The 26,019-nt window shown below is 36.7% G+C and overlaps 1 protein-coding gene across 1 annotated transcript in view; it reads right to left on the minus strand.

Moving 5' to 3' along the window:
- tmem8b (transmembrane protein 8B) overlaps positions 1 to 26,019 on the minus strand; it is a 50,269-nt gene that overhangs the window by 12,187 nt on the left and 12,063 nt on the right. The window contains exons 5-11 of the mRNA XM_028034549.1: positions 25,593 to 25,861; positions 22,533 to 22,915; positions 12,070 to 12,166; positions 11,083 to 11,206; positions 9,233 to 9,375; positions 6,861 to 7,039; positions 1,718 to 1,864 (exon numbers count right to left, since the gene is read on the minus strand). Coding sequence (XP_027890350.1) covers positions 1,718 to 1,864; positions 6,861 to 7,039; positions 9,233 to 9,375; positions 11,083 to 11,206; positions 12,070 to 12,166; positions 22,533 to 22,915; positions 25,593 to 25,861 — 1,342 coding nt within the window. The remainder of the gene's footprint in view (positions 1 to 1,717; positions 1,865 to 6,860; positions 7,040 to 9,232; positions 9,376 to 11,082; positions 11,207 to 12,069; positions 12,167 to 22,532; positions 22,916 to 25,592; positions 25,862 to 26,019) is intronic.

A 26,019-nucleotide genomic window follows, 5' to 3' on the forward strand; every position in this document is an offset into this window, starting at 1 on the left:
AGCATCAAAACAGAGAAGAAGGGCATGGACTTGTTACCAGTGTCAAGATACACAGCATTTTTCAACCAAAATGTCTTTAAATTAAACTTTAAATTAAATGTTAGACAAAGGTCCACAGTGGCTGCAGCTTCCTCTGCTTGCGTAGAACATACTGTAGAGTAATGTAGCATTGCTCCCCCTCCCCCTGCCTATCGCTACAAATAGCCTGCCAGCAAGCTATATCAAGGATGATTACACATTTATCTTCCTTAAAGAAAAAACAATTCCTTCATTATTTTTTTAAATAAATTAATTTTAATAACTTAAAACCAAATGTGTTTTAAAGTTGGCTTGAAAACTTTGTTTCAGAGTTACTGGTCAGGTGTGACAAGTGTAGAGCCCACAGGTTATCTGAGACCAGTTCTCTTGATGTTCCCTCAAGGAAAACTAAACAATATGAAGGAACATTCAGTTTCTAGGCTCCACAGCTAAACAACTCCCTGAAGCCCTGAGATGTGTAGAAACGTTTGCCTCCATTAAATCAGGACTAAAAATGTTACCATTTACCTCAAGTTAACATTCAGTGCATAAGTATTTTTATTGGATAATTTTTAATCATGTCTAAGCTATTTATGGCCTCAAAATATGCAATTTTATACATTTTTATATGATGTATATTTTTCAACATACTTTGTGTTTAAAGTGCGACTCTTATCTATGTTTCTTTATTTTTTTATTTACCTTGAGTATGAATAGTAGTATACAAATGAACCTACTTTTCTGTTTTGACTTTCCATGTTATTCACACAGAACTAGGCTGAAGGTAGACTGATGCATATACTGAAGTGATGTCAAAGAATCCTTATTACAAGATTTCACATTGTTACAGCAATTCATATCAGGCTGACAGATATGCTGTGGGGGTGTAAAAAATACATCTGATCAATGGGAGAGGTTAAAGTGATGTTTTTCTCCATTTTTTAGCTTGCTGATTACATGGTGTGATAAATGACCCGCTTTTGGCTTCTCACTCATAAAGGTTTTGCTGCACTTTTAGTAACTAGAGTCATTTTTTTTCTTCATTAATGGTGTCAGTAGTCATTTTTATAAATGTGTGATGTGTGTGATAATGACACTCAAAACCCATTTAATGGACTATCCTGTTGCGTCTCCTTTTATTTGTCTAATTACAGAAGTAGCAGAAAAGCTGGTCCCCGTATACACCTCTGCGTTTATAGACACATATCTTTCAATATTTATTTTGCATAAATGTCCCTGCAGCAAATTAACAGTGAAAAACATTCTGCCCCTAATTTGGCAAAAAAAAAAGTAAAACCAGTCATTTAGGACTGAGAAAATGTCCTGTACCAAACAAAAAATCTATTTTTTGTAAGTATCAAAAAAAATTTGCAAAACCCATTTTCATAATTAGCATAAAAACCTCATTGGTTAATTTAGGGAGTACCAATATTTTATAGATGATTTCACTTTCAGCAGTTTGATCAGATTATTCTAAAAAAATATTTCAATAACATTTTATACACCGAGCAGTTCCCTTTATTTTTATTGCAAACATTTGGTAGTGTTCTTGACATAACATTTAAAACACAAAAGTTTTAAAATAGCATTTTCTTTCTTTTATGACAAGAAAGAAAAATATGCATTGACTGTTACGAGAAGCTAAGTTTCCATAAAATTACTTATTTGTTGAGAACTTAAAAACACAGTGAAAACATACCTGTTTGATGATGGATTTTAGCCTTGCCATAGCAATAACTGTGACCCACACTGACATAAGGGACCCAAGGAAGTCACAAAATTGCAGAACGTCATACTCCATGATGCAAAAGACCACGATACCAGGCTGGTCACATGCATGGTAAAACTGTGGGAAGAGACAAAGAAGACGGCTGTTACACCATCAAATTTCTAGTTCTTGCTTTCCTTCTTTTTAAGTTTGAATTATATTGTTTTTACTCTGTAGATTTTAAAAGTATAATATACAGAAATTGACTTCATCTCTCTTGATAGACCTAACGTCTAATAGACACACTCCACTTTCACAAAAGAAAAATCCAGGATGAACTGCTTTTCTGAAGCTCGACTTAAGTTCCTTGCCACACTTGTAAGGGAAATTGGGCTGTAATTTATCAGCTTTTGTCAGCTTTTTAAAAAGGAATTTCTCCAGAGCATAGAAAAGAAAGATCTGAAATGGAAGCTCCATCTAACCATATGGTTTCAGTTTCTTAAAATAAATCTTTCTGTTGGGAAACTAACAGCCTTTTGAAAGTATTTGTGCCTCAAACATTTTTTCACGTTTCGCCATGTTACAACCATAACCTCTAAGAGTATAGCATTGTGAATCAAAAGTTATAAATGATTTTCAATTGTATTAAATGCTTTTTTAAAAAAATAAAAATCTGAAAAATGTCAGATTTCAGATACTTTAACCTTTCGAGGGATATTTCTCTACCACTATTGTATACATAAAGGTTTACATTTTTGAGAAATCTTTGTTCCAAAATATTCCAGGCTGAATCAGATTGAATTCCAGGGTAAATATTATTTTTCAAGTCTCACCTCAGATTCTAATTAGGATTTAAAATTTGACTAGGATTACTTAGGATTTCAACTTTGACTAGGCCATTCTAATGCATTACAGATGCTTTGATCTAACCATTTTGTTGCAGCTGTGTAAAATGATAATTTAGCATCATGAATCAGTTCCGACCAGCTCACGTCTCACTGCCGAATAACACCTTCTTCCACCTCTTTGAACTGTTTTTACAAACCAGGACAAATCAAAGATGTGAACTTTAAACCTCACTTTGTTTCTTATTAATGCTGTTTGTTTCATAAACTCCGAATGAGTCAATCTGTTGACCAGACAACTGTTAGTCATGCATTATGACTAACAGTTGTCTGGTCAACAGATTTCCTCATCTGAGCTGTGAATCTCTGAAAAATGTTCTGCAAGCCTCATGGCTACTAGGATTTGAGTTTCTTTTCTATAATCTTACCATTCTTTAGATTTTTTCACAACCTTCTCCCTGACCTGCCTGCTGTGTTCCTTGGTCTTCGTGATGCTGTTTGTTCACGAACATGTTCCCTAGCAAACTTGAAGCCTTCACAGAAAAGCATCATTTATACTTCATTTGTTTATACAGGTGTTATGACTATTTACTTATGAATTGACTTTCAAAGCTGATTGATTGCATTGGATTTTCTTTATGAGCACCACATTGAGGTCAGTTGAAAGTAAATCATAGGCACACTGTTAACATTTTTATTTGCAGGTTCACTGAAAACTATTATATTTTCACTTATTTTTTGCATATGTTCTTTCATACTGTTTTGTTACCATTTTAGAGATGCCCGTCTTATTTCCTATCAGAAACAAACTTCTTGGGTGAATAAAAATATTTTTAGATTTAAATCTGACAGAGGTATAAATAATTTTGTGCTCAACGGTATTAATTTACTGTGCAAACAAAGACTACAGGGCCAATGTTCTTTCAGCTTCGTACTATATACTCTGAATGGCCACTCTACTAGCCTGTGAAGGACTCATCTGCTTGTATCGTCCACATGTCACAGTTAGAAATTATGTTGTTTTTTTTTCAAAAAAAAAGTAATTCAATCTCATAACTATGGAAAGCCCCCTCTTTCACTTAAATTGTGCAACATTTTAAAGGAAGTGCATTTGTAAGTTTATAAATGATACTGATCAAGTTCCAGTTGTAGCCTGATTGCATTGGTGTTGGCAGACGGCAAAGGGTAGTCATGGCAGACCTCCTAGCAGTCCTCAGAGACTGGGAATGCACTGTGTGTTTTGGATTCTAAGGGTAGAGAGCTGTCAGACACCCAGTAAACTGTAATCTGTAGAAGACTGCGTATCGTTCCTGAGTGCTGACAGGTTGAGGAATTGGTCTTCATGTGGTGTTGTTTGTTTGGGCTGCTGGTTGTCACTGATCTTCCTCGCCATTTGAAACTCGTGCTTAAAATAATACTGCAACACTCGCTTAAGGTTGGCCTACAGCAAAGGGGTTGTATGAAGCCTTAAGGAGAATGTGATGAGGGGCCGATCTTCCTATTGACAGCATCACCACCACTAACAGTGTTTCGACAGATTTGGTAGAATCTGAGAGACTCAGTCATTTAACTGGCTAAGTCTAAAAGCAATCATGATGATTGGCTATTATTTGCTGTTGATATGTATTAGTGAACAAACTAAGCTTCAACACAAAGAAAAGGTTAAGCTTTCAGATTGTGACTAGGCAGATTGTTATCTATGCTGAAATTATGAAATCAAATTTAATAATTTTCTTACTGAACAAATTGAAAATTTCAGATCTATGGTTCATGTTGAATTTCAAGCATTTATGGGAGGCCTCTGAACGTTTGGGGTCCTAAGCGGCAGGAATCACATTGGCTTTGTGCTGGCTCTGGCAGGGGTCTTGTCAAGATCAGTCAAACCTGGCATGCTTGCAGCAAATGACAACTCATGTCTTTTAACAGGGTCCATGCTCACAGGAACTGTTATCCAGGCTCTGATCAGGTACCTGACTGTCAGCACCTGTAGTAGCAGGACCCCAAGACAAGAGTCAACAGCAGAATGAGCAGTTTTACATTGACATAGGAGATTTTGTATTTTTTATGGGTGCAACCTACATATTCAGCTCTGCTGCTCAATAGGAACATGAAAGAGAAAGTCATGTGTGAACTTCAAGGCGTGTAAGCCTGGCCATAAATTCTACCATATCTTTTGGATATTATAAAGAAATCCTTTGAGCTTAAATGAATTTAGCTGGACAAAGTTTGAAGGATATTGATTCAAAAAAGTAGCAGAGGAAGAAAGACCATTTTAATAATTGCAAGAAAGACTTGGAAGTAAATCTACTTCTGGATATGCAACATGTGAGCATAAACTGTATTGCATTATTAAGTGATTTGCAAATAATAAAATTCTATGTTGTGTAATTTGTTTTGCCCACTGAACCTAATTTCTGAAACACATTTCCTGTTCTGGATGCTTTCCTGTTTGTAACATTTATCACATATATATAATTGGTCCTGATTTTCAAACAACCCTCTTTTTGACTGTAATTCATTTTCAGTTTGCCACTGTAAGCGCTTTCATAATGTAGTCATCAGCACTGCTTTTGTGCCAGACTATCATTAGGTGTCAATCAGTAGAACAGCATGAGTCCATTGTTAGGAACTGTGTGAAATTACCTGCATGCATCACTTATGTTTATATGCATCCAAATACAAAGAACACATTCTATGATGATGATTTTAATCTTCAGAACAGCACTAAATTATTTTGTTTTGTATGTCTTCTCTAAAAGTGTCTGAATATGAATCAGCAATAAAGTTTCAGAGTTTCAGAGAGATGCAAAAACACAGACCTCAAACCAAATGTTTGAAGTGAAAACACATACCCATTTTTTTACTGTCTGACTTTAAATTAGACTAAATGTTTAATGTTTTAGGTCAATTAAGAATATTAGACTAGGCTTTTAAATTGTATGCCTTGGGTTAAACCTTTTGAATGACTCATCCTTCCAGACAGGAGTAAACGGAGTTCAGTTTGAAGAATACATTACTCACACAAACTTTTTTTTAGCTCTCCCTTCAATTTTTCTATAGGACTGACATCAGGGTTGTGGGAGGGTCACTGAAAAACATTAATCATTTTGTGTCAAGGCTACTTTATAACAAATTATGTGGTATATTTAGTCTTATTTTCCATTTGCAAGACTAATTTTTACCCCAGCTTCAACTTCCTGGCTGACGTCTTAAGATGTTGCCTCTTGTACATCCGTAAATAAATATTTATATCTCGTAGAGCACTTCTGGATAGATGCAAACTACATCTCGTTGCTTGTACTTGTGACAGTGCAATGACAATAAAGTTGAATTCTATTCTATTCTAAAATGCTCACATAATGTTCTTTCCATCTGTTGTGAGAAGTGCACCAGTCCCTCCTGAAGCAAAACACCAACACACTATGATGCTGCCACCCATACTTCACAGTACAGGTGATGTTCTCAGCATTTTTCTCCTTAGGCAATATGATCAAACACTTCAGTTTTAGTTTCATCAAACTACAGGATATGTTTTTATTTTTTGAGGGGGTGTGGGGGGGGGGGTCAAAAAGGTGTACATTTGTCCCTGTGTGGATTTACAAATGGTATATAGGCTTTTTAAATTACTTTTGGAGTAATGGCTTCTTCCTCTCTGAGAGGGCTTTCAGTCGTCATGGGTACAGGACACACTTCACTGTAGATAATAATCACTTCTTAGCTTTAGTCAAGATCTTCACAAGATCTTCTGCTTTTTCTATGTAGCTGATGCATTTGCTCCACATCTATCTTTACACTACAGAATGCATTTCCTTCTTTAACAGTATGATGGCTGGATACTGTCATGCTGATTATGCCTGCATAAAATTGATTGAAAAATTCAGTGTGCCACCTTCAGGCATCTTGAAATTGTTCCCAAAGATGAACCAGATTAGTGGAGGTCCACAATTCTCTTTCTGATAACTTGCTTGATTTGTTTTGATCTTTTCACAACATTGCAGAGGGAAGAAAAAATTGTGAGAGCATTTTAAAGCATGCGACTTCTGAATCAAAAGAAGTCATATGGAAAAAAAAAATGTTAAAACAAAATAAAAATCCTTCTCAATATTTTCATGTTTAACAAATATAAATAATGTTGGTAATGCTCACTAACCTAAAATCAGTAAAAGATTGGTTGGATTTTATGTCATACAACAAGCACAGAAAAAAATATGATATGTTTCTTTATATTTATTGCATATGGCTTCAACTGCACTTTCAGTCATCAGTTGAATCATTTAGAAGTGACTCACAGTGGAGAAAAACATGGTGAAGATGTAGACTGAAGCCTCCAGCAGGTAGTGGCTTCGAATGGCGATGGCCACAGGCGGGACGAACATCAGGTTGCTGAGACAGAGCAGGAGGGTGGAGAGGAGCTGGAAGCTGTAAGAATAGGCTTCGGAGTTGTCGGTGCAGCCCCAACCATTCCAGCCTATTAGACAAACACACTGTCAGAGCTGTAGCCTGACGCAAGAAAGGAGAGATCTAAAGGAGCTTCTGTGTCGATAAGTTTTGTTAAACTCTACATTAACTTTGGGAAAGTCTTGTTAAATATTTTTTGTGGATGTAAGATGGAAGAAATTTGAATGAGAGATGAAACAGACCGTTCAAAATCTTTTCCTTTGAATTTTGTGCATTTCATAAAGTGTATGAAAAATGTATGACTTGATAAGAGTCTCATCAGCAGCAGCTCTTTTTCAGGAACATCAGAGTTGTGTGAAGTTGTTTATCTTGAACAATAGAGCCTCCTGGAGTGAACGATCTCCTATTCTCAACTATCTCTGCTTTGTTACAATACATAATCATCAAGGGGCCAAATGAATAAGACAGTTCGGAAAATTATCTTTGTTTGGTTGTTTTTCTGGCTGATTTCAGGCCAAGACATAATGATTGAGAGTACTTATGGTTTTTGGGTCAAATTATCACAAACTAAGCTCTGAATGTACACAGTATTGACCAATGCTATGGCTAGCAAAAACATTCACATTCCGCAAACTCTTTCACATTGTCACATTACAGTCACAGAGTTCGATGTTACCGAGATAAACCAACTGGCTGGATTTAGAAACTGATACATGATTTTCAAGTTTGTTTTTGCAAATACAAAATTGTAAGACTATGCTGTGAATTTATATGCAAGTTCCCTTTGTCTACATTTCAGTCACATTTCATGGTCTTTTTATTTCCACATGATGGATTGAACAGTGCTTTGTGATATAAGAACCAAGCTTGGAGTGCAGTTTTATAACTTCCACCATGCTGCTGCTTGTGTTCTCACTAAAACCAGAGTTCATCATCCCAGCTGTAAAGTCCTTACACCAGTCCCTTTAGCTAAGAGAACAGACTTTAAAATACTTTTGATTGTTTAATAATTACTGAACAGCTTAGCACCAAAATCCATTACAGACTTATTGTTTATGTAACAACCTTCTAGACCACTCAGGTCTTCTAGTTCTGGTCAGCTCTGCATCCCCAGAACTCAGTTTCGATGCTCCACAAATCTGGAACAAACTTCCAGAAAACTACAAAACAGCTGAAACATCGAGTTCCTTTGAATCAAGGCTAAAAACACATTTGTTTAGAGTTGCCTTTGATTAATGCTAAATGGAACATTGATCAACATACTTGATGTTTATTTATTGGTTTTGATTATGGCATTTGACAAAATGTAATGTTTATTGCTTGTTTCACCATTGGTGACTGTGTGATGTTTTAATAATGCAAAGCACTTTTAATTACCTTCTAGCTCAAATGTGCTTTACAAATAAACTTGACTTGATTTGACATTGGTTACTGTTTTGAAATTCAGTTCACAAAAAAATATTGTGATAATTATTCTGTCCATTTTGCCCAGTTCTAAGGTGCAACATGAAAAAGTTCAAGGTGTATAACACTTTTACAAGGCACTGTATTATTGAGGTTTTGCTGAGTTAAGACAGGCCAAGGGCAAGTGTTGATTGCTGTAGTTCCGCCAGGAAGTAGAGGCACACATGAAGTATGACAATGGATTCAATGGAAGAGAAACGGGCTCGGATAAAACAAGATCAAAGGCAGGATTTAAAAAAAGCCTCTGAGGACAGGCTTTGTTTGGCTTCATAAGCTCATCTTTTATTGAAAAGCTGTTTGTAATTAAGAGTGTTTTATTGTCTCATCAACAGCTTATAGAAAGAGATTAATACTAGGCTTCTTGGACAGTGGTACCTACCATTTAATTGCCGTATTGTTAGTTCAGTTCTGGAAAACGGCTTGCCCAATCCCATGTGGCTGACTTTTCCATTTTCCATCATATATTTTACAATTAATCTGAAATTATTAGCAGCAGATATGACCTCTTTCTTTTTCTTTTATCTAAAATTGAATATCATTAATGGTCATGCATTTCCTTCTTATGTACTGCTAAATAATAAACAATGAGGGATTCTTGAAGATAGGCATTAATTATTTTCAGCTGCTGACTGAGTCTGGCATTAATATCAAATCATAAAAAGACATTAGTAGATGACTTCATCTGAATTTAGCTCATAGTGGGAACAAAATCAAAGCAAGTAAAAAAAAAAAAAAGAGTCGTTCTAGTAAGTGACAAATACACAGAGCTCTGCAGCGGCTCCTGCACATAAATTGTTACCTGCTTTGCATTCACATGCAGCATAAAGGTAGTTGTTGGTTCGCAGGAGCTTGCACTGTCCATATGTCCCGCAGTCATTGATGCATGGAGTAAGGTATGCACGCATATACACCTCTGCCGTTACATTGGTGCATGCTTCAAACCTGAGAAAAAAAGCACAAGCAGGCAAAGGAGAAATAGAACTGAAATTTGAGTTGACAATGATTTTTTAAAATCTTTTTCAATAAGTACCATTAAGAGTCTTTTATTTTGTATGTGCTTTATTTTATTAGCAGTTATCTTGCAAGGCTAAATAAAATCCATGTCATTAATTTTTTTTCTTAAAAGTACTCCAGAACATGTGTGTGATTTCCTGATACTCTTCAAATGCCAAGTAACTGCTTACAGGTATGTTCCTGTCTGTTCATAGCAGCTTTAACTGATCCCTTTTTGATTTGTGCTTTCAACATATAAAAATCATTATGAGTACGAGCCAAACACACTGTCACTTTTCAGCTGAAGCAAGCCTGGACTAATTTAGCGTGTGAAATGTATCACACCGTTATGTGAATGCCATCACCATTTCCAAACCTCAGTTAGGCTCTCAAATGAAGATAAGTACAAGTCCCACACCATCTGTTATCTGTAATGCAAATTCAACTGGAACTCCCAAGAGAACCTACAAAACTTAATATTTAATTCAATTCCTTTCAGAGTTTTGAATCGTTAAAGATTTGGCAAAATTGCTCAATCTGCTCAATAATGAAAAACATGGGAAAATTATTTTGCTGAATAACTTTATAGCATATTTTTTTTTCCATCTTCTTTCCGCAATGTCTCTCACGCACACTTAAAATAAACCTTCAGCGGAAAAATGTGTGTACTTATTGAATTCATCTGCAGAGTAAACAGTTGGAGAGAACATTTGATATCACAAGATATAATCTAGTCCACAAACGATAAGAGCTGTGCCCTTTACAGAAAGCACAACATGCTGACAGTTTGGTCTGCCTGATGTGATATTGCTGGTAAAGATCCAGTCTGCACCTTTTGTACTGTAATGGCATTAAAATAATCACAGATCACCTTTAACATTTTAGAGATGATACAAAATTTATATATGACTGAATCATCATACTTGCCATACAATTCTTAATGTACAAGACAGAAATGCTCTTCCATGTCATATACATCTAAAGGCCAAATTGTGCTGCCAGATGACGGATGGGAGAAAAGCATGTTCCCCAAATCACTGGGCTAAATTAATTATTAAATTGGTAAACAAAGTAGCGACTGTTTGAAGATCTGCTATAAAAATACTTTATATCCTGTGTTGTGATTGTCTTCCTGCAGAACAGAGCAAACATTGTCTCACCGAGGTTGCTGTGGGGCGTTGGGACTGAGGCTGTGAACTGATTATGAGAACATCAAAAATTTATGAGCAACAGTCAACCAGCTCATTTCAGTGAATTTTTGCTTGTAAATCTATTTTTTTTTTCTTTCTGGGTAAATACTCCTGAGAGTACACTTTATAGACTTTTTTTTCCCACTTTAAAGGCCCAGTTAGATATTTTGGGAAATGTGTTTATTCACCTTCTTGCTGAGAGCTGGAACAGATGACAGATACCTTGCTCCTGTGTTGTCAGAGGGATTCTGATATATACAGAGCAGTTCAGGCCTGTTATTCTTGCTTTTTGCTAAGTTCAACTGGAATAGTTGTCAAAAACCTTTAGACCATAAATATAAAAATGCCGTTATATGTCTTATATTATGTTTGTGTCAAGAAAGCAAATATGCACATAAATTTGTAAAGATGTAATTTCTGAATTAGCTGAATTAAATTTCACTGTGAGACACCATAGTAATCTTACCCGTGTTCAGTGGCACATAAGGAGCGCAGACTGAGGTACCAGGTTCCTGTTTGTGGGTAGGGAATTCTCAGTTTGGTAATATTAGAGGACACGTTGACAGAGAGGAAAAATCCAGCAACTGATTCTGATTGAAAAAAGAGAACACCAATAAAGCTTTATAAATTTGTTCAGTTACAAAAACACAGAAAATTAAAACAAATAACTTGCTGTTTCAATTTAAATAAAAAAATCAGATGTTTTTGCTTAAATTTCCAGGTATTTGAGTGTTGTTGATCTTTGATGATGGATGAATAAATGTTCAGAATGGTGAAAAAATAATAAATGTATAAATTGACAGATGAATCATTTGAAGATATGAAAGATGAATGCACAGTCTCACAACTTTGAAACTGAATTGCACCCCTACTTATGTAAAACCAAATGTCTAAAGGCAGCTTGTCACAGAAGCTATTCTCATAAAATGCTGGACTTTTGCTGCAGACAGATGACTTTGATGGGGTTTTTAATATTGATCTGGATGTTGACTCAGTGTTCTGCTGCCACACTAAAGACTGGACTTACAAACTCCACTCCAGTCAAAGTTTTTAAATCAGGGAACATTTCTCCAATTGAAGTGATCATAAATCGACAAGACTCTGCACGAGGGGTTTCCTGATCCTTCATGCACTCACTTCAGCAGGTGGAAATCCCACAGCTTGTGCTCCTTCTGCACCAGTGGTTCAGCTGGTCAACCACTGGTGCTTAAGATGCTCTTACTAGAATCTATTTTGATAGTTGCCTCTGCAATCTACTCTGTGTGTACAATTTAAATGTCTGCATGTCTAAACATGGTGGTCAGAAGGGTGAATTGTAATCTGACAGATGGTGTTTAGATTTTTCCACTGTTTCAAAAATCCAGTCACAGATAGAAAATATTTGGTTAATGCAACCTCTGGTAGGAACCCAAAATATTCTAAATTAATTTTGTCACATGGTAATCCAACATACCTGAGTCACATTTTAGCGATGAATTTTCTCTCAAGAAGAGAGGCATTCCGTGATTAAGGCAGCCAAACACAGTCAGATTTGCTCCTTTCAGCGTAGACTGCAGGGAGAAGAAACAGAAGAAAATGCCAATCATCCATACAACCATCAACCATCTGCTGTCTTCTTGGCAGTGAGCTCATACTATTCATGATTACCTTAGGCCTCTGTTCCCCTCAGCCATGAAAGAATATACTTTAAAACTAACAAATCAAGTGAAACCGCTCTACGTTTTTCTGCCGGAGGAACCTAGATGAAGATGTTGGCAGTTTATCTCCTCGCAGCATCAGTTATACAATAACATGCTCATGCATTTAAAGGAAATTCAGAAGAATTATTCAGGCATTGGAAGTTGCATATGCCAATATAAAATAGCTCATGCGGTAGAAACAGAAATCGAGGCAATCAGATTTAGTGTCAGCATAGAAACAACAGGACAAAAAAGCAGTAATAAAATAAATGTATTCATAAATTATCAGAGGGTATCCAAGCACTTTATCTGACACTTTACAGGTTGTCTTGTCCTATCCTGTGAATAAAGTAATGAAGTGGTTTATAATTAATATAAAATCTGTCCAACTAAATTATTGTATTGGTAAGCACCCGCAAAAACAGTAAATGTCATTTTATCTGAGCCAAAAAAAGGAAATCATAGAACAATTCTCCAGTTATTAAATGTACTTGTATCCAAAGGGGGTAGGGACATCTTAAGGCAATTATTTCTAGGAATTATAAGATTTCTCTCACCTCCACATAATGTATATGGAAGGAGCTGGAAATGTTCTTGATTAATGCAATGACAAACACTTTGCCAGGTGCTGAGATTTCAGGCTTCCTAAACTCACCATCTGGCCTGTACTCTCTTGATGGTTAAACTAAATCAAGTCCACTGGCATTTTAAGATGATTCCTCCCTCTATGCTTCATTGCAGCTCTACCCTAAAATCTGAAGATGAAGTATTACGTAAGAAACACTCAAGTGAAAACTGAAAGAGTCTGCCAGACACTGGTCAAGAGGAAGCAAAGGGTTAATGGTTTCTTGACTTTTGATACAAGCATAAATATCTTTGGTTTTTGCCGCTGTGAATTTCTGCAATCCACTCAGAAATTCTTTATAGCAGAAAGAATTAGAGTCAATTCCTTGAAGTCAAATGTCATATCTCTCAACCCATGCTACAGGCATGGGGTCAATCAGTACCTGAGGAGGCGTAATTTGAAATATCCCCTATGTTGTTGATGAGTAGTGATATAGTGAAGCAGGGATTGGGGCCTCAACTGCATTGATGTATGTGCTGCTCTGATTTATCACAGTGAAGAAGGAGTTGAGATGATAAGCAAAGTTCTTGATTTACTGGTTAATCTACGTTTTGACCTATGGTTGTGATAAATGGACAAATGACTGAAAGAACAGGACTCCAGATACAAGCAGTCGACAGCCCCTCTCCTTATCTCTAAGGGTGAACCCAGCCAGGAAGTGTTCAGCTTCTCATCAGCAGGTTTTCATTCTTGTTGTCTTTTGGAGTTTTTTCAGGGAGGTCCCTTTGAGGGGTGGGGAAGGACCCAGCGGAAAACCAAAAACTCATTGGAGGCACTATAAATCTTTTCTGGAACTCTCATGGATCCATTGCTGTAGCAATTCTCAGATATAGGGATGGATGGATTTTACATGGCAGACATGAACTGTCATGGTCTCTTGTAGATCAATTCTGCTTATGCTGTCTCAGCCAGAAAAACCCCAATAAAGGCCCTGTACAAATTAAAATGGGTATTCTGCTTTTTATTCCCCCTTTCTCTTTTCTTTTAAACTGACTGATTAAAAAAAAAAGCACTGGACTGATGGAAGTATGGACAGACCAAGCATCAGATTGACAGGTGGAGAGATAGGTAGACAAAAAGATATATGGATGAAAAACAGATTGGTGGGTAAATGGATGGATAGATGGATGAATGGATGGGTGGACAAACAGATGGATGAATAGATGAATGGACAAACACATGATGATTTACTGAGGATTCAGATGTATAATATCTCCCACTGAATAAAGCCTATCCAAATGAAGATGCGACATCTTCATTTGGATAGGCAGACAGATGGAATTTCACAGATGCAAGGAAGCTACAGTCAAGGATAAAAATAAAGTCTGTTGATTTTATTTCATTTTTCAAGAAACTGCACCTACATCCATCCCCCTCATACCTCACAGAAAGCATTCTGCTTAAGGAGTCAGAATTTCTCAGGGTTGATCTACTGTTGAATCCTATCTTTACAGGAGATCATGTGTTGGGCAATCCCTTCTCTTCACTTGTCGTAAACATCCTGGTTCACCGGTAAACACCGGGAATTAAGGAAGCGAGATTATCTCAAGATACACATGATTATTTTGCGCATTTCATCTTTCTCAGATTTATTATCTGAACTCCCTTGGCGCGGGTGAAACCAGGAAACTGTTTTGTTCTGAAACTCTGCTCTGCAGATCTGTGTGGTGCCTAAATTAAGATTTCTACAATAACTTCCGAGGCTCCGTTTGTCTTCCAGGTTTATCTACCTTCGGCACTCCATATCTATCCAGATACAAAGGCCAGCTCTTTCAAGGGGATTTAATACATCTCATAAAATAGCTTTGCTTCTAGGCCATTATGTGATTTGCTTTTAATTAACCATAATTTCTGGTTCTGGTTTAAACCCCATTATAAATTCATGTTTGTAATTTTACTGCTATTTGTATATTTATTTTTTTGCTTATCCTATTATTTTTGGCCCGTCCATGTAAAGCACTTTGTAGCATTGTTGTAAAACATAGCCACATCAATCACATTTACCAGTGTGATTTATATGCCGGATCCATTATGCATCAGTTAGTTATGATGGCTGAATGTGAGTGGCAGAAGCATAATTCAGTTTGGAGTGCCATCTACCAACAAATTACTAATCAAGGTTTCAGGACGAGGGTGGAAAAAACGAAAAGAATTTCATGAATAAAGCAAGAGAAGAATAACTTTTCAATGCATAAATAGGTGAAGGAAGTCATGCAGTTTTGCTATTAAAAATTTCAGCCTACCACAACCACAAAGTTGAGATGCATTATTTGTTCATCATATTGTGGTACTTAAGATAATCTAGTCACACTGTCCCTGTTTATGTCAACAACTAAACAAAAAAGCCAGCCCTCTTGACTTTCACCTAAATAAAATCCAATTCTCGTAAGAAGTCAGCTAATTAATAGTCAACGTGCTTTAAAAACTATACTCTGAATGTGTAAAGAGTATGGGCACCACTCGAAACCAAGGAAAATATGTTAATATTGCTAAAGACTTGAGAGTGAGGTGGATGTACACTTTCCAGCAGAACAATCACTCCAAACACAGAGTTGAAAATGGAATAGTTTAGATCAAACCATATTTGAGTTAGGGTATGTTAGTTAAAGTACCAACCAATATCCAAGACTGTGCACAGAAAAGTATCAAATCTAAGTTGTTTTTTTTTGTTGTTTTTTTTTTTGCAAAAAAGATTGAGTGAAATGTTTATCTCTATTAGCAGCAAAAAGTGTTTATGTCCCCCTTTATTTGCTGAATGTAAAAGCATGCCACTTCAGTTTTTAATTTAAGCAAAAAATATTTAAAAGCCTGTAGTAATCTCCATCTGCTTCAAAAGTATTTGCCATTTCATTTCTGTTTATCACATGACATCCAATTAAAATACAAGGACAATGTTGAAATATTTTAAGGATATGAATATTTTTGTAAGGCATTGCATGCGATTAAAAACTGAGCATTTCAATGTTGCTTAGTAACAGGCTTTTGATTGTACATTTCTATCTGAAAAAAAGAATAAATTAATAGAAGGAAATCTTTCGAATTTTTACTTGGTTTTTTTCTTTTATTTTAAATCACATTCTAATGAAAAAAAGTTATCAAACCAAAGCCAAAACAAGATTTGCAAAGCAATTTTTAATCAAATAAAACTAAAAAACATATTTGAAACTGTTCAGGCATATGACTCCCACCTCTGACGCGCACCGCATCTGTTCTTATGCAGCTTTTACACTTGACTGCAATCACTTGTGAATTCTTTTATTCACTGGACATAATTAAGAAAGCGTATGACAGCCTGTCTAAGGTCTCACTGGGGATAGTGTGTGTGAGAGAGATAAAATCAAGTTAATATGGTTAGAAAAAAACTCCAACAAGTTGTTTAATAGGATTTTGTCAAAGCACTGACTACGCCAGAGCAACCTAACCTCAAACATCCTTGACTAAAACATTATTAGAAGTATTTGCTGATCTGATTCCCACACTTGAGTGACACTGCTCCTTTAGTTCATATGTTTAATTTATTGGAAGCCCAACCTTTGCAGCTAAGACAGTTTCTGAAATTTCCTCAAGGTTTAGGAGTCTAATTATGGGACTGTTTGATCATACTTCCAGAAGTGTATTTGTAAGGTCAGGCACTGATGTTGGACTAGAAAGCCTGGCTTCAAGTCTCTACTCTAATCCATCCCAAAGTTCTTCAGGACTGTTGAGGGTTGAGGTCTGGACTGTGCAGACCAGTCAAGTTCCTCCACAGAAACAGATTCATTCATGTCTTTATGGATTTTATTTTGTTCACTGGTACACCTTCATTATCAAAGAGAGAGGGATTCCCACAAAGCTGGGAAAATAAAATCATACCATATGTCCTGATGTGCTGACCCTAATTTCCTAAAACCTTCTCCATACCTTAGTCTCCTCTGAGTCAAACTTTAGACTTGATACAATGCAATCAGGTAAGTTTTGTTCTCCTGCCAAACCCAGTCTCATCAACTGAACTGTCAGAAAGTGAGGCATGATTCATCATATCACAGGTGTCTACTCTGCTGCAGTGGAGGTATGCTTTCCACCACTGTATCTGCAGCTTTGTACTACACTTGGTGATGTGAGCCTTGGATGCAGCTCATCAGGCATGAAAACTCATTTCATGAAGCTCACACACACTTCAGCGAATCTGAAGGCCATGAAGTTTTAAGATCTTTATCTATAGACTCTGCAGACAGTAGGCAACCTCTCCACACTCTGCACCTCAGCATCCACTGACCCCACTCTGTGATTAAATGCGGCCCATCACTTGGTGGTTGAGTTTCTTCTGCTTCAACTTCCTTCCACTTTGTTTTAATAACAATTGACTCAGGAATATTTAGTAGTGTGAAAATTTTATACGTGAGCTTGTGACATGTCCTTTAACTATATGTTGTTAAAATTCACCTAACTACTAGAAACAACCCAGTCTTTCACACTTCCTAAAGTTTGGTCTAAAAGGTAAACTTTTGATGAGACGTGATTTTCTTTATAGAGATGGGTGACCCTCATAGAAGGACAATCATCAATGCTTCCTCTCCCTCAGTCACGCTTTTACTGTTGAGAGGCCAAAGAGAAGCTATTACTCACTATAAGGTACATGTCAGTCCCCTGGGAAAAATTCACTGTTCGAATAATAAAGTGTAGATAAATTATATTTTATTGTGCCATAAGGAAAACTATCAGGAAACTTGATAAAACAGAGATTAAACTATCAGGCTACAATTTCCATTAGGGTGTGAGCAGATGAAACCATGCAGAACAGTTCACCTCACTTTACTGAAAAAGATACAAAAAATTGCATCATTTTAGATTTTACTGTTATTCTCACAGAAAACTGCCATCCAACCAGGATACAAAAGTTACTGACGGCTAGGGATGCCAGGATGATTATCATATATAACGTTCAATAACGTTGAAGTCCATAATTTGAAAGACCCATTGTTTTTTATTTTTCAGCAATTCAGGAAACCTTAATTTGCTGCTTGACCTTTGATTATCTTGTTAATGATCCAATTTAAACCAAGCTGCAAGCTCACCTCAAATTTGACTCTGGAAATTTTATGATTCATTTTAAGGCACTTTAGTTTATGTGTAATTTCTTGGATTTTTAGAAATTCTCTTTGAATCTCTTGTGTTATACTTCATTTGCCAATTCGTTTTAAGATAATTGTTGTGGCCTCTATAAGCACAGCTTGGGAAAAACCTATAAAGGACAATAATATATTCTAAAATAAATGATCTCATTATGCTGCCTTTAATTTTCCCCTCTTCATTGCCCTACCAAAAGAGTCATTTTAAAAATGCATCAAAAGAGATTAAATCGATAACCTGACACCCGAGGAATCAGTGTAAATAATAGTCATACATATCCCTTAGGCTTTCTGGGAGAGAGGTGAATTTAAATTACACAAAAGCTTCAGCTCTTGCCCTCAAAAATCTTGCAAATCTGCTAAAGTCCCCCACCAGCAGCTGCTGACAAACTCTGAATTTGTGACAAGCAAGAGACAGATCATCGCCAATGGGGAGAAATCTGTTCATAGAATATATATGATGACACCGCCTCTGAAAAATGCATCTTACAGTCTGGAAAACTATCACACCAAACAGGTTGCATGACAACACTCCATCCCTGTAACTTCTGCAAAAGCAAAATCTGTCTACTAACTCAGACCTGCACATCATAAAGTCGAAGTGTGCTCTATTCCTTTGTTCTTTGCATGAATGGAATGCACCAAAACCGCTTACCCAAAGTTAAAATAGCACACAAAATGCTCTCCAGACAGGCAAAGTATAATTAAGGTTCTGTACAAAAATATTAATCCCTTCTTTTTGTATATTTTGCTTCTAAAGAAATAGATTTTGCTTATATCTTTTTACTTTTAAATGTGACCCATCATGCTTCCTTGAACAGGTTTGGATACGTCCATGGGCTATACAAAACATGTTCATTGCATTTGTTTTTTTGCACAAAATCATTCTTAGATAATAGGATTTTAGTCCTATTAAAATGAGACATTTTAGGTCGTCTTGTCTCTCAATAATCTGCTGCTGGCCATGCCCCCAACTCAACATTTACACTCCCACATAAAAATGGCTGCAAACTGACACACAATTATACAACCATGCAAGTTTGAAAAGCAGAAGTAGAGCCTCCAGTATAACCAACAACAAAGCAGCAAGTTAAGTGTTTGACTATGCTAAATAAACTAGCAGTCTGAAACACAAGAAATACTTTTAGCATTAGGAAAGTCAATCTCAAAGAGTCATTAGAAAATGAATAATAATAATAATAAAAGATAAACTGAAACATGTTGCATCATTCAGGTGCTGTCAGATTTTCGCAGTGGAGTTTGAAGAAAAATGTGCCATAACAACTTTTGATGAAGTTAAATATGAAAAATGTATAATGAATCCAATAAATTTTATTGTATATTAATAAATAAATCATGTATAACCATAGAGACTAGATTGATTTAACATGAAAAACCAAAAGCCTAGTCTACAAGATGATCTCCCAGGATATGACAAAATCAACCTCAGTCTCTGAAGAAACAATTTAATATTATTTTCAATTATTTTCTATTTCCTCATACGTTTTCTGTTTGTGTTTGTATCCGACATTTTGGGAAATAGTCCTGTTTACCTTCTTGGCAGGGGTTAGACTAAAAGATCGATTATCAATTTCATCTCTGTGTGTGTAGTGAAGAGGAAGGATGTGTTTAGCCTTGCCTATCGCAAATTCTGACAGCAGAGAGGAGCAGCATGGAGGCTGCAGTGGCATTTCAACAACTTCAAACCTGCCATGTACACAGGCAAAACTATGTGGAATTATTTTCAATCAACAAAATGATTCTTTTCACTTCTGATTTTGTTTTTAAGCTGATGGTCATTATGCCTAACAGATCTTCAGGTGACAAGTTATTGTATGCTTTTTAGAGCTGAAAAATGTCCTTGAACAATACATGTTCTGAATGCACAGATGTGAATCTGATAGCAGTCAAACTCCTGGGAGGGAAGCAAAAAGAAGGATATTTTCTGAAATGTCAGGACATTTCTTTGAACCAAACAATCTAAAAGATTTCCGTTTCATGCCTAATCCTCTGCGTATTTCAATACTTGCTGGCTTGATCTCTATTATGAATGAAAAGTTTAAAACTATCTGGCAGCTTTTTTGATTCCCTGCAGATCTTCAAAGGCACTGCAGGTGCATCCTAATGCCTTCCCTATCTGACAGATGGATTTTTGCATTTTGTTTGGTTTCATTTAGAGACATATGTCACAGCTCTGACACTGGGGCAATTTTTGTTGTGACCTTTTTCTATTCCCACACCAAGTCCGTCCTTACAAGTGCATCCAGGCATCTCAAGTGCAAAGAGGTCAACTCATAGAAATGTGGCTCACTTCCTTTTGGCTTGTATTTGTATAGCACTTTATCAAGTCAAAAGTCTCCAAAGTGCTTTACACTACAATTAGTCATTCACCGATTAATAGTGGCATTCATCCATGTGTGAATGCCACTGACACATTCACACATGGATGGTGGTAAGCTACATGGTAGCCACAGCTGCCCTGAGGCAGACTTACAGAAGTGTTGACTGATTGTATCTGCAGTCTCACACCAACTTCACAGCTGCGGTACGTATGGTTCTAGAGTTACTCAACACCAACAGAGTTTGCAGGGAAACTGCTAATTATGTACAAATAATTAATGTATGCATCGGAAACATGATAATATTAATGTATCCACATACATGCAATTAATACTTGCACATGTATACAATTGCAATTGTATATATAGAAGTGTCAAGCATGCAAACAGCAGTGGAAAACACCTTGAGCAACACTAACTTCCGCTTCGTGTATGTCGCATACCTTGATGCAAAAATAACACATATGTTGATACTTTCTGGTGCAAGATGACAATTAGTTAATCAACAATTTTAGGTTTTATAGGTTGTTGGAACTGACTGAACTGCACCAGTGTTTCTCAATTCTGGTCCTCAGGCCCCCCTGCCCTGCATGTTTTAGGTGTTTCCCTTCTGCTACACACCTGGATTGAATATATGGGTGATCAACAGGTTTCTGCAGCACTTGATGGGCACGCAATCATTTGAATCAGCTGCTCTGGAATAGAGGCACATCTAAAACATGCAGAGCAGGGGGGCCTGAGGACTGGAATTGAGAAGCACTGAGTGAGTCTAAGAGAGGAGCCTGAGTACAGTCAGTATCCAATGCAATGCTCTGTTGCTGATTTCACCAAACTATTTGCTGATTAAACTACAGTTTCAGAACATTCTAGCAAGCCCCTAAAAATGCCTCTGCATCTAACACTGGAACACTTTTGGAAATGTTCTTTCCCCATCACATATTTGCATTTATTCACTATAAGAGTGTTTTATTTACAACAATGACATTTTTTATTCTTAATATTATTTATGTAAAAGCAACCCAGTTTATATTTCATGAAGTCCCACTTCCGTCATCTAAACATGATTTTTTTTATTAGGCAGAAAGGAGAATCACAGTTCATACTTCTTTTTCTGAATATTTAAATGAGGTGTGCCAAAGAAGGTGGCTGGCATGTCTCCATGTGTGCTCAATTTCTCTGTTGATTGGAATGGAAGAAGAAAATGTGCTTGAATCCATTAGTACACACAATTTCATACATCAAGACTTATTTGGCAGCACATTGTTTTCTTGCTTAAGTATTTCAGCAGGAAATCCACACCCCTTTTTGTACATGTGGCCCCTGATCATAATCTGATCTTGTGTAAAAGAAAATAGATTAATGGGCAGATGCACAAAACTATTAGTGAGGGCTAATTGTTCACAAATCTGATTTAGCATGTGCTCCAAATTCTGAAAATTGATGTCACTCTCTTGTAATCCAGATTGTACTACTCACTTATGTGCAAATGCCAATGCATTGCCAGAAATTGCTCAGAGTTTTGAGGAATTTCTCATGAGGTTAAGGACTGAAGCTCTTGTCAAATCTTTGAGGTCTTGGGCTTCATTTATGTCCCTTGGACACAAAAAAGGTTGTCATAGATTGCTACATACTGTATTTTCCCTAAATTAAAATGAACAGATGGCATTTACAATATCCCTTTCTAAAGAAAAAAAAAAAGATTTACTTTTCCATTTATCCATCCATTCAATTTAAACATTCCAGTCACAGCCATGCAGAAATTTAAAAAATGGCAAGGCACCCAGGGGCATACTTTACCATTGGTAATTATGAAGTGAAAAAGTGAAACATTTTTCTGTATCTCTAAGCATTGTTTTTATATGTGTTCATATAAAAACAAGTGCCAGTTGCACCCATCTGCTGGAATTGGAGGGTGAGAGTCTCCTCTATTTAGGGTAAACTGCTTTGCAAATATTTTACAAAAATAAAGCAAACGGTAGAAGCAAATCAGTTGCAAAATGGAGAAGATTGTAGTGCTTTGTCAATTTGTCTGTCAGAGCATTACAAAACAGGCGGCAATGGAGCGCAGACCAAAATCTTAGATTAGTTTCTACAGACGAGAAGTAATATAGGAACATATCAATTTGAAAATTGAACAATATAAAATATATTATTCTGGAACTTACCAGGTTTAATTTGAGCTCCATATTGAGGACCCCTCCGCTGTCTAAAACAGGCATCAAGTTGATGGCGAACACAGCGGCCCGGTCAGGTGGAATGGATATGTTTGGACCAAAGAAGACATAGAAGTGCACAGAGAAGGTATCCAGCTCGTTACGCAGGGTGGGGCGAATGGGCCAGCATTTGTTCGTGTCTGCTGTGGGGGCGAGGTAAATGATGCTGTCCTCTGAGGTGTGCAGGTGACTAGCGTTCTGAGACAAGCCAGGCAGTGATGCCATCAGCAGCGTGTCTGACAGAGAGAAGCCCATTGCTGTTCCAAAAGACTGAGGCATGTTCATGGACGAGCTGTACTGTGCTCGGTCCTTCGATGAGCTGGGTTTGGAGCAATCTGATCGGGGAAAGATAAAGTTAAAGTTACATTTGTGTAATAAAATAATCAATAAAATGAAATGTCAAACAAAAATGGAAAGGAAAACAGTTGAAAAATGGCTTGAAGTAGCTAAGTACTACAAAATGTTTCAAATGACTGCCTTCAGCTGGCTTCCAGAGCCACAGACTGATTCTTAATGAGACATAGATTCACTGTAATTGCTAACAGTACGCTCTCTCTTTCAACACAAAGCAACTCACTGCAAAATGGTCATTGATGACAACTGGCTGGGAAGCATCAAATACCAGCAGTCCTCAAGGGAAAAGCATTTGTCAAAAGATTTTCTCGCTCACCCTCATTTGCATACCGTTGTCTCTGAAGAAGCGTGAAGGATTCTGACATGTTAGAACAGCTGAAGCTCACCTAAAAATACCTAATAATGAGTGCTCCAGAAAATGATGAAGACCAGTATGCAGAGTAAAGCTAATAGTTATGTTAGTGTACCAAAGGCTGGCTATACAAAGAAGGGTTGTAACCACATGTTTTATGACATTAATAATTGAGAGAAATGTCTATGTCTTGAATACATAGCATAACACACGAACTTTCTTTGTCCGATCACCCGAGGTAAAAAGTGAAAAAGCTCTACACAACATGATAAATAATAAATTGTAACCTACTTTTTTCATGCACTGTCTAGCCATCAACTTTGCTTTTAAACTGGAACGAATTCAAATAAGGTTGCACATTTCCATTTCAGACGCTTGTAGCAACAAAAATTAATATTATCAAGCAAAGCATTAGGAGGCGAGAACTCCAGATGGTCTCCCTTCTGAACCTGAGGTGTTCCTCCATTCAAATCTGCAAAAGGTCAAGTAAGATCTGGCTGCCAGGCAGGAGGAGAGACAGAGTGTGAATAATTAGTGTCTGTGTTGCCATGGTCACAAAGTGCACGGCATGGCGTGGAACAGAGGGGGAGAATTGCTACATGGGAGTGGACTTCCCACAGATTTGTGAGCCATCCCTTGTAGGAAATGCATAAAAATATCCTAAACTCCATAACAGCATGTAGTAGATTATTCATCCTTTTTCCCAGTCCCTGCTAAACTATCCTGCACTGTTCTTGAACAAGCTTCTTTTGTGGAACTGATGGAATCTTTCGTCAGTTTCCCAAGTGGAACATGCCTAATATCAGTTCCTCCCTACAACCTCCTCAGTACATTTCTCATGATTCATTGCAGGAGTATTTTAATGTAAAAACAAAACTATACTTTTTTAAAAACTTATGGCCAGCAATCTGAGATGCTAAATGTAAAATGGTAAAGAATAAAAACAAGTTTTTCTTGAACAGTAAGGGTTTGTTTTCATTAAAAATTGTTCAAATACAACAGACCTAATAAATACTTGAGGAATTTTTGTTTTGCTTATTTCATATCAAAAGACGGAATAATGACAAAGATTTTCCACTTACACTTTTTTAGTGGACATAGACACAAACTATTTTGATTAAATTCAGTTTTAATTCAGAAAACGGTGACTATGAACAAAACCAGGGCATTAAATAGTAGTCTGCAAATGTCTTTAAAGAGGTAGAAGGTTTTTTCTTAACTACACTAACATAGTATTCCTGCTTTTCCACAAAAAAACAGCTGCAATAATTATGTCTTTACTTTAATTCTCATTATCAATTTTTTTTATTCTATTGTGGAATTAAGGTGTTTTAAAACTTTGAAACGCCACAAAAAACCTTGCTATGCTAGGAAAGAGCTTTCTTGACAAATGTGCTGCTTTGATGGTAGAATAGATCATTTAACATTATTAGTTCATGTATATTTGTGACCATGTCATGAATACAAATGCACTTCAGCCCACTACTGACTTGACATAAATTCATGCTTAGTCAAGAGTGCTTTGCATCAGTTTTTATCACTTTGAGAAACACTTTATCATCAATTTGTTATACACAGAGCACTAATCTACAGATACAGTGGCATATTACTGATAATCACTCAGGAGAGTTATGCACCAGCTCTGATACTGACTGCCAGCAGGAAGGCGTTGTTCTACATTTCTGGGATCAACAAAAACACTTTATTACACTTTAGGATTAAACTTTAATGTCAAATTTTTTTTTTGTCTTTTGGGAAAACGTAAATGTTCACTTGGCATAAATGAATGTATAATCTTCCAGAAGAAGCTGTTTAATTAAAAACTTTACTTTTTCCACCAGAAACAGAAAGACGTTTCTGGTGAAAAATACTGTGCTATTTTACATGACATGGTCTGGAATGAACAGCAGGTTGAGTCTACATTAGTCTAGAGACATGCAGATCAGGATTTTTTCAGACTAGTGCTGACTTCTTATTTTCTCTGAGGTGTTTTCTGCTGCTTCCAATTTTGAGAAATTACACTTTTTCTTTCTTAGGTTTTCAACACAGAAGTGAGAAAAGCTGTTCTGTAGGTTGTTTTTTCACATATTCCTTTTTAGTCTGTATATAATCATTGTATAGGTGATAAACCTTATTTACAATTTACTGGAAATACTACCTGATATAGCGAAGAAAATGGTCAAACAAATCCCTTCAATTGTTCAAACAGCTTAATCACATTCTCCATCAAACACCTTAAAAGAATCAGAGGTGCTAAACTAAGAGGTGGAAAAAAACACAGCTTATTCATTTTTATTCAGTCTCACCTGTGACTTGCACACCGATGCGAAAGTAGACGTCTGAGTTACTCAGATACCTCTCCACGAGGATGTAGCACCATTGCTCCCAGGCAGGTACGAGGGTAACTAATTCACACGGGTTCCACTCCCTGCAGTCGAGGGCACTCGAGTTGTGCACCGGCGGCGCCCGCGCTCTCATCTTCAGCACCACGGGACAGGTGTCGCTGCTTTTGTTTTTGGTGCTGCAGTTTACCAGCTGAACCTTCACCTTTGATATGTAATTGGGGATGAAAACCCTGCACAAACACAAACAGACACAAATAACCACATCCTCTGTATGAACAGAATATTGTACACATAAGGATATTTAAGACAAACACAAAAGCTATTTCAGTGTTGCCAGGAAATGTATATAGTAATGGTTATATGAATAAAAGTCAGTTTAATCAGAATT

This window comes from Xiphophorus couchianus, chromosome 12, assembly GCF_001444195.1.
Source record: "Xiphophorus couchianus chromosome 12, X_couchianus-1.0, whole genome shotgun sequence".
In the NCBI taxonomy this organism is placed as follows: domain Eukaryota; kingdom Metazoa; phylum Chordata; class Actinopteri; order Cyprinodontiformes; family Poeciliidae; genus Xiphophorus; species Xiphophorus couchianus.